The sequence below is a fragment of the Hippocampus comes genome, unplaced genomic scaffold (genome assembly GCF_001891065.2).
Source record: "Hippocampus comes isolate QL1 unplaced genomic scaffold, H_comes_QL1_v1.1 scaffold41, whole genome shotgun sequence".
NCBI lineage: Eukaryota > Metazoa > Chordata > Actinopteri > Syngnathiformes > Syngnathidae > Hippocampus > Hippocampus comes.
The window spans coordinates 2204671-2217648 of NW_017805153.1; the positions used below are offsets into that span (position 1 = coordinate 2204671).

Here is a 12978-nt window from a genome sequence, read left to right on the forward strand (position 1 = left end):
ATAATTTGTTGTGTGGTAATCAAAGCTTACTTATGTTGTTTTACTGTAAATATTTAAACACTTATAAATATGCACAATCAGAGATTGGAACTTTTTGTTGACCTTGTTTTGAGATGGGTCTTTGTTTTTGTACTTTGTAATTTATTTTTTTGTAGCACTCCATGTTGTACGCCATGTTGAGTATGTTCAGAAGAATATAAAGCCATATAAATAATAAATATTTGATATACTGTATATTTTTTACATTCGTAATTCATTTTACACATAATTTTACATTATTTTTGGGAGTAAACTAATTTAAGCAACAAAAAAACTGAGGAGCCATTTGGGAGCCGAAAGAGCCGGCCCTTTTTAGTGAGCCGAGCCAAAAGAGCCGGAATTCCCATCACTAGTGCGAACATGTCCGCTCGCGCGCGTCTTTTGGCTCCAACCAATCGGCGCTGACTCAACGGACGTTACACATCAAAGAGCTTTGAGCTACGACAACAGCTAAGGTAGTAAGTACGGTATGTACAATGTACATACTTACTACCTTAGCTAACCTTTTTTTACACTCATGTACATGAGTGTAACATTGTCTAAATAAATTTGTAAATGTGTATAAATGTGTGTTTGTGTGGATGTTGAAAGGAGTGTAAAGGCTCAGTGTAAAGGCTCAATTTCGACCAACAGAAAATGTTTCAGTTTATTTATACGTGAATTCTACTCTCCGTTCCTATTCAAGAAAATGATCTGTGAACTACAATAAAACCCACCTGAAATAAAGTATTAATTTGTCGCTAGTCGTTTTCAATAAAGAGAGTGCCGCTAAGATGATGAGAAGTCTCCAGTTCAACTCAGAACAGAATGACAATTGAAAAATGAGAATTGAAAAATGCCCCCGACAGCCAAGAAATTACTTATTTTATAATTTTATTAATTTCTTTTAACCCAAACAAATGACGTTTATGCATTCGTGAAGGCGCTTTTATTTTGAAGGTGGCCAACGCCGCTCGCTGGCGGCAGACTACCGTAATGCAGAGCACTGACAATCACAGTGGCGGCTCACTTGACTTCGATTTTGCGAGTCGAGGCTGGCTTGACCGCAGTAAACAAACAACCGCAATCCAACCCCTTCAAAGGTCAAGTGTGAAGAAACTTTAGAAAACCCGAAATAGAATATTTTTGTCGCAAGTAATTAAACAAAAATACAATAAATAAAGCTTGTGAAAATAATTTATAATTCTTAAATCCGACAAAGTAATCATTCCCCCGAAGTGAGATCCTTTTTTTCTAACTTTATTAACAGATTGTAGATAACAGAAGCATCGCGTGTGAGAGATATACACATTAGATATCACATTCACCAAAAACATTTTAAAATGTAAAAAGAAATAAATACCAGGGGTCCTAAATAAAAATTGAGAAAAATTGAAGATATTAAAATGGAAACATAATTTCAAGGTTTTCACACCTTTCTTATTTTTACAGCCAGATATAGAACAAAAAATACATCCTTTTTTTCTAACTTTAGTAACAGATTGCACATAACAGAAGCACCACATATGAGAGAAATACAAATTAGATATCACATTAAGCAAAACCATTTTAAAATGTAAAAATAAATAAATATCAGGGGCCCTAAATAGAAATGAAGAAACATTGAAGATATTACAGAGACGAACAACAGCGGTGTATCAAACTCACACATGGAACACATTTGCAAAATCCGTTGTGAACTATGGTCTCGTGGAAGAAAGTATTGACTATGTAATTCATGCCAGTTGATCCCAGTCACCTTAAGAAAGGATTTTATGAAACAAGAAATATCCAACATTATTACAGGGGGATTGAACGTGAGACCTCCGCGACCAAACACTAGAACTTCTGTTTTCTGTTCGTTGAAGTTCAAGCACTTAAGTGCCATCCAAGATTTCTTCCGGAAAGGCCAAAAGTGGCCTTTTGCGATGCAAGACATAGATCTGACTGCCATTACGGCATCGCAATGAAAAGAATCGCCATGATTTCCAAAAACTCATTCACTGCCATTGACAAGTAGACTTGCCAAGTACGTTTTTTTTTCAACTGGGATGTCGTGGGGAAGCGTCTGATGCCACTGCACTGTAAATTTCAAACTTGGAAACAGCTTTACTGATGCACAACTACCAGTAGATGACGTTGATGTCCCATTTTTGCTTTGAGATCACCACCGTTTGTAAGCTCCCTGCAGGGGCTTGCAGAAGGCGGGGCCAATGGGGCAGTGAGCCCTGGCCATCCAATTGGCACTGTGGCTCAACCCCCACCCCGGGTCGACAAAAATGTTGGCCATTAGGTGCATGTTGCTTGGCGGATCAATGATAGATTTATGTGCATGTTGAACGAAAGTCCTGCTGGGATAGAGGGGGCATATACTTCGAGTAAGGTCAGACCCCCAAACGCTGCGAATCTGAAAATATGCTGTAAAATTTGACTTGACATTGCACATTGGTATTGAAAACAAAGATAACAAGAGTGATTCAACATTTTATTACTTTGTAACATGCATCCATCCATTTTCATGTCTGCTTATCGTTCACAAGCGTTGTGGTGGGTGATGGAGCCTATCCCTGCTGGAGCCTAACCGTGCTGCCCCTGAACTGGTTGCCAACTAATTGCAGTGGCACACATAGACAATAAACATTTACACTCACAATTGAGAGTGTTCCATGAACCTGACATGCTTGTTTCTGCGCAGTACCCGGAGAATCCCCACACAGGCATGGGGAGAACATGCACACTCCCATCCTATAAGGCTGGAGCTCAGATTCAAAACCTGGACTGCTAACCAGTCATGCGTGCTGCCTGTTTTTGAACAGAGGAAGTCCATCCATCCATTTTCCGATCCGCTTTATCCTCACAAGGGTCGCGGGGGGTGCTGGAGCCTATCCCAGCCGTCTTCGGGCAGTAGGTGGGGGACAACTGAACCGGTTGCCAGCCAATCGCAGGGCACAAAGAGACGACCAACCATCCGAGTTCACACCTCGGGACAATTTCGAGTGTTCCGTTAACCTCCCATGCATGTTTTTGGAATGTGGGAGGAAATGGAGTACCTTGAGAAAACCCACGAGGCCTGGGGAGAACATGCAAACTCTACACAGGTAGGTCATAGCCCAGAATCGAACCCTGCACTTCTGCACTGTGAGGCCGGCGTGCTAATCAGTCGACCACCGAGCCGCTGCCTCTTGAAATTTAAATAATATGGAATTGTGCTCCCACTAAGGCGTTAACATCATTGGTACTTCCAAATGAGCATGATCAAAGATGACAGTTGATTGCTGCTTTGACCCGGTGGCGGCGCGGTTAAACTGCTAAAATTCACGTGGGCAGTCTGTGAAAAGTTTTCATGCTTGTTCAAATTATTAAAACATTGGCAACACATTGCGATTGGCTGGCAACCGGTTCAGGGTGTCCCCCACCTACTGCCCAAAGACAGCTCCGATAGACTGCAGCACGCACCGCGACCCTTGTGAGGAGAAGCCGATCAGAAAATGAATGGATGGATGGACATCAATGATATTGGAATTGGTGTTGCGTCATGCATCTCGACAAGTGTCAAAGAAGGGTATTTTGAATTCTTCTGTTTGCCGCGGTGGGTTTTACCCAAGCGTGCTTTAATACCAGCACACTGTAAAAGGGAGGATATTTGGGGTTGTGTAATTCATTTTTAGCATTGCTGACATTGATGTTGCTCGAGAGCTTTTCGTGCTGACCGTGTGAATGTGTGCCATGTTGGTTGCATTGTAGAAAGAAAGCTTCTGGGACGGGAGGTCCAGATAGATCCCGATCTTTCGTGGGATGCTCTGGAGAGTTAGCGGAGTTACTCCCTCTGGACAACCAGTGGAAAGATTTCCACCCTCATATTTGAGAATATGATCCTGTATGCCCACTTCCCAAAAGCCAGTTTGGCCAATCTGGCCCACCTCTATTTCCCAGTAGTGCTGCCCTGAAGTGAACACATTCGCACTGGTGGCAAATCCATGATACCAAGTACTGAAACATTTCAGGAAGGACCATGATGGAGGGTTTTTTTGAGGCTCTGGCTGCGAAAGATTCCGTGAGGCCGTGTATCTCGGTTGTCGGGGAAATGCAGATTGACTTTGAACGTCGGTCCTGTGGAGCACACTGCGTCTGTCCACAGACAGATTGGTCTGGGACTCCTCCCCTTTGAGCTTGAGCTGCACTTCTCGAGGCTCGATCACCTGAAGCATCTCTTTCCATACAAAAAACTTGAGGTGACTCTCATAAGGTCCCAGGGAAAGCGAGGTTTCCACGACCGAGAGATCACTTGCTTTTGGTCGGGATGCTCCTTGAAGCATGACGTTGTTGCCTTTGGCCCAGCCCTTGAGAAACGTCTCGGGGTCGGAAATTGCCAGAACGGAGACAGCCTTAGCCTGCAGGGCTCTACTCTGGGACAGCTCCGCCTCGATAGCATTCAGCATCTTGGTCATTTGCTCCACGTCAACGTTTTGTTGCCGTGTCACCTCATTCTTCAGCTCCTCCTCTCTTTTTCGCAAAAACTGGTGCAGCTCCTCAAACTGCGCACTGATTTGGCTCCCCAGTTGACAAGACCTGTCCTGAGTTGCATTTATATTTTCCCTCTGAGTGTTTAACAACCGCTCCAAAGTTTTAATGTCTCCAGGAATGCGGTCCAGTCCCTTTTCCAGCTCCCGCTTCAGAGATGCGCTTGCTTCCTTAATGGGTTTGAAAGTGTGTCCTTCATGTCGCTCGCCATCTCGACATATGATGCAAGTCAGCTGCTGGTCGGTCACACAGTATAGTTTCAGCTTCTCATCGTGCTCCGGACACATGTCAGCAACCTGTCGACAAAAAATGTTTGGATGACTAACACGGCCACAAGAAACATATTTGAAAGAGCAATTCTTCTGCACTGTATTGCCCGTTTTTTTTGGTTGCAATGTTTTTCGACTGCTGTCAACGCCGTCACAGCCGGTTGCTGCCATGTTGACGTTCATTAACAACGGTTGGAAATTTAGTGGAGTTTAATGAAACGCAATGAAGAATGACCTGAAGAAATAATCGGACCGCTTGTTCAACGGTGCAGCAACTCGGTGGCTTAAAGCTTGTGTTTAGCCGCGACACACACTATATTGCGGAAGTTTGGATCCACCAGTTATTCTCAATTCGGGCGTCTGGACCCAAAAGTGGGTGGCGGACACCGAGTGAAAAATGACATGTATTCTTATTTGGATTCTTCCAGAAAACTACAGCGGTGTATCAAACTCACACATGGAACATATTAGCTAAGCAAGAAGAAGTATTGCGGCCATGTCCAGCTCCATTCCTCGATGTCTTGCATGTTTTGTATGTCTCCCTATTCCAGCACACCCGATTCAAATGATGACAACTCCAGTTTCTTTCATTGATACACACTTTAAGATTTAGAGTCTTTCGCCTATCATGTCTATCGCTGTGTCCAAACTCACAGGCTGGGTCCTCCAAAGGCCGCATTTTCGGACACATGACATCACGGTTTATGTGGTCGACAGGGGCTATTCAATGAGGAGTAGCTTTCGGCATCAAAAGACTCAGTTTGTGATTTTTGGATTTCCACAGCGTGTTTTGTTTGTTTGTTTTGCATTTGTTTGGTGGCTTGTAATGTTTACTTCCACGTTGTTGTTGTGTTTGCAGCAGTTCTTTCTTGCTTTTGTGTGTGTCTTCCTGCATTTATGTTTGGGTTTGTTTGTTTGTTTGTTTGTTTACAAAATTCCTTTGTTTGCTGTTGGGGGAAGAGTGGCCTTCTCTTCCCCGCGTGTTCGTTGAATTTCGGACGAGGAGAATGTTTGTAATCCAAATAAAGGCTGGAGTCGATGAACAGTTCCTTCGAAGCTTTTAATAACGGAATATTACGGGCACCCGCGAATTACAGACAATGGCTGCGCGTCACGAGTGCGAAGCAGGAAGAGATTCACATCATTTTTATACCATCAGAAGGGCGGTACCGAGACACAAAGTGTGATATCACAACTTTCGTTTCTCCTAAACCGATTCTCAGTTTGGCGCATTCCAAAGTTTGTGCGTCTTCAGTAGGGAGTATTCCAATTCTACGTGATGCTTGTTACAAGGACGCCAGGCTACACTGCGGGCATGGGAAAGTTATACAGCATGACTGAATATGAGCAGAATACAGACTTCATTGCGGAGTTCAGCGGTTTACAGCGCGTTTGCCCCTGTCCGCCACGGTATGGAACGACCCGGGAAGAGGAAAATACAAACTTTTGCTTCCTTCTGCAACCTTCTCTAATTTAACACTTCATACAGAGTCGATGCTCTTGAGACTATACGCTTTATTTGATCGTCGAAGATAATCAAGATCAAATCAAAGGCGAGACGGAGAAAATAACACAATCGACATATCACAAGTAAAAAGCGTGGTGAACGCTGACAATGAGTGAATACTTGCCCTGGCATACTTTACCTCAGCCTTTGCTGTAATGTGCTCTTTGTCGATCACGTCTGTTTGTTTGGCTTTTTCAGCAAGACTGAGCAAGACGAAGTTGGTACATAAATCTTCTGACGTGCAAGCGTCAGCGAGCGACGCCCTGCATTGCGGACACTGGTGCTGTGTGTCCCAAAAGCATATCAGACATTTTCTGCAAAAAGAGTGGCCGCAGAGAAGAGTGACCGGATCGGTAAAAATTGTCAGACAAATTGAACAAGTCAAATCGTCTGTGAAAGAGGCAGAAGCCATTTCTGTTCACTTCCTTCTCGACGCGGAACCAGGAAACAAACAACCCCAATCCAACCCCTTTCAGGGTCAAGTGTGAAGTAATTTTAGAAAATCCCAAATGGAATATTTTTGTCGCAAGTAAAGTAATTAAACAAAATACATTAAATAAAGCTTGAAAAAATAATTTATAATTCTTAAATCCGACAAAGTAATCATTTCCCCGAAGTGAGATCCTTTTTTTCCTAACTTTATGAACAAATTGCAGATAACAAAAGCATCGCGTGTCAGAGAAATACACATTAGATATCACATTCAGCAAAAACATTTTAAAATGTAAAAAGAAATAAATACCAGGGGTCCTAAATAAAAATGAAGAAAAATTGAAGATATTAAAATGGAAACATAATATCAAGGTTTTCACAGCTTTCTTATTTTTAGAGCCAGATATAGAACAAAAATATACATCCAACTGTTTCAGCAACACACAAAAGATGGGGTTTGTCTTTAAAAACAAAGTGAGATCCTGACGAGCGTCAAACCCGAAAGTGTGATGTCACTTCAAGGATAACAATAGCAGGGCTCACTATGGGAAATGTAGTATACAAAGCCAGTCAGATATTATTTCTCATGTGTTCTTTTCTGTAAAATTCGTGCTAAATTTGCCATTTGCTTTATATTTGTTTGTTTATAAATTGTTTTATTTATCTCAGTTTGACATTTTTTAGTTTTGGGTTCTTTTGGTTTGGGGTGAATGTTCCATTTTCTTTGGAGTGTTATGGGGCAGCCATAATGATATGTTTTCAGCGTGTGTTTATTTTTGTTTGACAGGTGCTGAGGGCGGGCGGCCTGGTGATCCAGTGGTTAGCACGTCAGAAGTTGTGGGTTCGATCCCGGCTACGGCCTTCCTGTGTGGAGTTTGCATGTTCTCCCCGGGCCTGCGTGGGTTTTCTCCCACATTCCAAAAACATGCATGGCAGGCTGATTGAACACTCCAAACTGTCCCTAGGTGAGTGTGAGCGCAGATGGTTGTTCTCTCTGTGTGCCCTGCGATTGGCTGGCAACCGATTCACGGTGTCCCCCGCCAACTGCCCAAAGATGGCTTGGATAGGCTCCAGCAGCCCCCCCCCCCACCCCGCAACCCTTGGGAGGACAAAGCGGATCGGAAAATGGATGGATGGATGGATGGAGGTGCTGAGGGCCCCGATGCGGGTGGTGGACACTTTTCAAGTTTTGGTTTGTTGTGTCATGGGTGCTGTGTAGTTTTTTGGATCCTCCCCTCATTTTTTAACGTGTCACGGTTCGGTTTCTGGTCTGACCAGCAGGTGGATGTGCGGTCTTCTGTGCACACCTGCTGCCAATCCAGTCATTATGGGACTATGTATTTAAGGACTCTGCCTCAGTTCACCTGTGTCGGAGTATTGTTTATTGCCTTGCTGTTTCCATGCTCTCAGACCGCTTTTGCTATAGACATCATCGTGTTCACGCTTTTGATACTCTCTGTAACATTGTTCTTGTAAATATGGCTTTGTTTTGTGAATTGGCTTTTTCTTGCGTGTAGTTGATACATAGTTTTTCGTTTGTATTCTCGGGACTAGTTTTCCTCACTTGCCTTTTTGTGCAAGCGCTTTTTGTTATTCGTTTTTTTTTGTTTTGTTCTTCCTGGTCCTTGTTTGGACCAGCGCTTTATGTTCTACTTTGTTCGGTGCGAATTTCTGTATTAAACATTTTTGTAACGGAGACCTTGTTGAAGTTTACACTTTTGGGATCCAAACTTAATTCGGCTTGTCCGAAACCTGACATAACGTTGTCATGGAAAGCCCCAGCCCTGTCTCGTTTTCCCCTTTCATTGGCAGGTTTCATACCACTCCCCATCACTTTATTTAGTCTGCCTCTGATTTTAATTGCTTCTTAATAAAGTTTGTTCATTTCTGGTCCATTTTCGTGCCCTTTTCAAACAGCTGTTTATCTGAATGTGATCAGTGGATTGCCGCACAGCGCCGAGGCATTTCCCCGAATAACTCGTAACAACAACGAAGAGCAATTAACGGGACAATCAACAATGCAGTGCAATGGTTGACTAGCGACCAGTGTTGTGTCCGAGGACCGGCAACCTAAGGCCAAGGACTTGACTCCAAGGCCAAGGCAAGGCCAAGGACTTGGAAAATTTTCCAAGGCCAAGGCCAAGGACTTGAGGAATTTTCCGAGACCAAGGACTTGCCTCCGAGGCCAAGGCCAAGGACCGAGGACTGATTTTGAATACTAAGAGGAGTCAAGCGAAAAGTCTGCTTTAAAAAAATATGCAGATAAGCATGTTATACACGGCGATCGAACAAATTTATTTTCATAATGATCACGTAAGTAAAGCAACAGCTGCGATAAAAGTAATATTTTGGGCGATAAAATAGCCAAACATGATTTATCACGATAATTAATGATATCAGTAGCAGATATTATAAGCAGATGCAGTAGCAGATGCAGGATAAGGAGCAGATTCAGGATAAGGAGCAGTAGCAGGTAGCACGTAATAACCTAAAGTAAACAAATGCAATTTAATGAATATATGTACCTTAGGCATCACAATGTAAATGTGTATAGCAGTGATAATTTTACAGTTTACCCCCAGTGAGTCCCAGGGACTCGCTGATCAGAAAGGTATGAGTCCCTTTATGCATTTAGAGAGTCCCAAATTTTGAATTCTGAAATGGTGTACTTATTCAATTGCATATGATAATAACACAAACAACAACCTATACATACAATTATAAACAAATGCTGCAAAAATTTAAATAATTTAGTAGCAGGCCTGAGGATTTCGGAAATTCATGGTAACCGTTTTTCGGTTCCGTCGGATTACCCAATGGGAAACCACGGTAACTAATTTTGGGTTCATCATGGGAACCCATTTTTCTATTTTGACTGGTTCATAACCATGCTACAACCAGTAAATTATACAATAACAAATACTGTTTCATAATATTTTTCATAGCGATTAACCTATATATCTAATGACCACGTAATCGTGCCTCCCGTCGTATCTCGCTCTCGTGTTCTGTGCATATGTTACAGGTGAGTTTAGTGATACGCCCTTCGGACGATTCATACGAAAAATCAGACTGGCATTCCCATTTCTTAAATGTCGTAATTCGTAGACCTTTGCGAGTTTTTTTCGCCGCCATCTCAAACTTTCATCCGCGCGATTCCTCAGTTTTTGGACTAAAATAGCAACACGCATGTGCACATAACGTTATCTGTTCCGTCCCCCCAACACTGAAAATAAAACAAAACGAAAGTAAATTAGAAGAAACACACTCACACACCACAAACACCCATACAGACACAGTGAAATCGCGTTGATTACACAGGAGAGACTTGATCGCGTACAGTTAACTCGTGTGCGGTGACTTTTATGGTTAAACGATTTTTCTAGTCCCGTCAAAATGACGCCACGGAAACGACACGAGAAACGATCGTGACCGTGAAATCCTCAGGTCTGCCGTAGTTTTTTTTTTGTTTTGTTTTGACTGAGAAATTTCCTTACGTCCCAAAAACGCACATTATTTGGAACTGTGCGTCCCACGTAAAATTATGCGTCTCGGACGCGGGAAGCAGAGGTAATGAGATGGCTGGTATAGTTGACATTAATTAATTTAATACCTTCAACTTCACAATAATAATAAATAATTCAATCAACCATGATTTTAAACCATGTATTATCAACATTCATTATTCTAAACATGAGAAAGCATTCAGCAAACATAACTGGAATGAGCAAAAGGACTCCAAATCCCAACGGCCAAACCCGGAAGTGAAGTGCCGGCATTATTGACTCCAGCTGTAACACAAATTACTTGGTTCAAACAAACAGTCTAGTGCCACCGCAAACGTGACAACTGTGCAAAAATAACTAAATAAAAGACACCACTGTTACGGAAAGACTTTACACGCTATTTAAACTGCCGATCGCGAACGGAACGAACCGTGATTGAAACTAACTGTGATGCCGCTCTTTATACAGGGCTCCGTCTTTTTAGCAGTTACCCACAATGCACTCCCGGCGGCCATATTAGAGAGCTGTTATAAACAAGCCGTACACGAATAGACTTCGTGTAAACAAGCCATACACGAATAGAGTTCGTGTATGGCTTGTTTATAACAGCCCTCCAATATGGCCGACGGTAGTACATTGTGGGTAATTGCTGAAAGGACGGAGCCCTCTATACACGCTCACTGTCTCCTGTCAGTGGCACCCCCGCTTCTCCTAAAGCGCCAGAAAATCCAATAATATGGGTTTCCCCTGGATGGAGATTGTTTGGTTTCTTCATGATTCTTGCGGTCCTCGGACTGAGCGTCCGAGGACCCGATGACTTGACTCCGAGGCCAAGGCCAAGGACTTGAGGAATTTTCCGAGGCCAAGGACTTGAGCCGGCTCGAGGACCACAACTCTGCTAGCGACTCTGCCTTTTGTAAATTACGTCACTCGCCAGAGATTGCCGAACAAAATTTTTCGTTATTAGCATGTTGCTGTGGGTCTAACTCTGAACCCGGGTGGGTTGCATTCAAAAAAAAAAAACGAAAATATACTTAAAGATAGTTGGCCAAATTTATGTCACACTTGACCTTTTTTAACCAATGACTGACTCATCATAATCTATTGCTTGCAATCTGCGGTGTGCAGGCCTCAATGTGTTCCCTACACAGCCCAACTAGAGCGACGTTTTTTTTTTGTTTTTTTTTAAAGAGATGTTAATGGCTTACTCTAGTTGACATATGTTGGAATTGGCCACTTTGAGAGATTGTTAAATAACGAGGGGAAACAAAATGGTTTTATAATGCAAAATTGTACTATAATTATTCAACATGCATTTTGAAGAGTTGTTCGGCCTATGATGCAAAGAAAAAAAAATGGCAACATTACAAGAATAAAGTCAACTTTTCATGAGAAAAGTTGTAATGTGCCAATGATAAAAAGTTGTCATTGAAGGGGGGGGGGTATTTTTCCCAGCATAAATGCTCATTCTCGGAAGTGCACCTGTTTTTCTTTCCAGAGTCCGTACTATGACCAAATGAACTGCCATACTTAATTGCAGTGCCATTACTCAATTGATACAATCTTCTCAAATACAGTCCATCGATTTTCTAATCCACCTATCTCACAAGGGTCGCGCGTGTGCTGGAGCCTATGCCAGGTGTGTTCGAGCAGTGGGCTGGGTACACCTTGAACTGGTTGCCAGCCAATCACAGGGCACACATGGACGAAAAACCATTCGTGGTCACAATCACACCTAGGGACAATTTAGTGTTCCATGAACCTGCCATGCATGTTTTTGGAATGTGGGAGGGAACCAGAGTAAACCCACTCAGGCACAGGTAGAACATGCAAACTCCACAGAGGAAGGCTGGAGCCAGAATCGAACCCTGCACCTCTGCACTGTGAGGTGGGCGTGGTAACCACTCATCACCATGCCGCCCTCAAACACATTCATGTATCAAAATGTGCTCCTTATCTGGGATACAGTATGTGTGAATTTTGCCTGTTTAGCAGGCCTTCAGCAAGACCTGAACATGTCCATTCATCCATTCTCTACATCTTGTTCACAATGAGGCTGAGCTGGAGCTGATTTTGACTTGTAGGCAGCCTGGATTGGAAGCCAGCCAATTGCAGAGTACGAAAGGAAACACAACCATTCACTCTGTCATTCACATCTGGAATCATCATACAGATTCTTTTGACCATGCAGCCGACCTGACAACGTAGTTTACGAACGGCTATACACGTGTATCTCCTGAAATCTGACTCACACTAAAATTTCGTGTCTAAAATGTAAACATTTTAGACAGGAAATATGCATCTTCGTGACTGTAGCACAAAGTTTGTCCTAGTGCTGTCGCTGCAATATTTCTGGCTGAAACATGTTTGAATAAATATATTTTTGTACTTAAGACTTGAAATACTGCCTTACTGTATGTCATCGTTCCGAACCATGTACATATTCGGGTTACGTCGACGTCATTAAAACCAAGCTACGTCATTAGGACCAAGAGATTGTAGTTACAAAACATGAACACAAGGTCGCAGCAAAAGCAATTACTTGAACTTCTCTCAAGTTCTCTACCTATCGCGTTATTTTGACGTCACAAAGGAAGTTTAATCCAAAATCGGAAGCATTACTTCAAAACAAGTGGTATATTTCTGCATGTGGCCGCATAGTGTTTGGCAACAGCATAATACGAGTTTGTTTCCATTGTTTCGTTTAATTAATACTTGACAGTTC

The 12978-nt window shown here is 42.6% G+C and overlaps 1 protein-coding gene across 1 annotated transcript; it reads right to left on the minus strand.

The window, feature by feature from the left end:
* Positions 1-3137: 3137 nt before the first annotated feature.
* On the minus strand, positions 3138-6851 carry LOC109514984 (nuclear factor 7, ovary-like). Its single transcript, XM_019868483.1, has 2 exons — positions 6455-6851; positions 3138-4835 (listed from the first exon to the last, which is right to left on the minus strand). The coding sequence occupies exons 1-2, from the start codon at positions 6725-6727 to the stop codon at positions 3630-3632; spliced, it is 1479 nt and encodes a 492-aa protein (XP_019724042.1). The 5' UTR covers positions 6728-6851; the 3' UTR covers positions 3138-3629.
* Between the last annotated feature and the right edge of the window lie 6127 nt (positions 6852-12978).

Bases quoted from the DNA above. Each gene is read 5' to 3' on its own strand.
- LOC109514984 (XM_019868483.1), bottom strand. From the start codon at position 6,727: ATGGCTTCTGCCTCTTTCACAGACGATTTGACTTGTTCAATTTGTCTG. The intron at 4,836-6,454 runs GTAAAGTATGCC...TTTTGTCGACAG, and splicing joins ACATTACAGCAAAGGCTGAG to GTTGCTGACATGTGTCCGGA.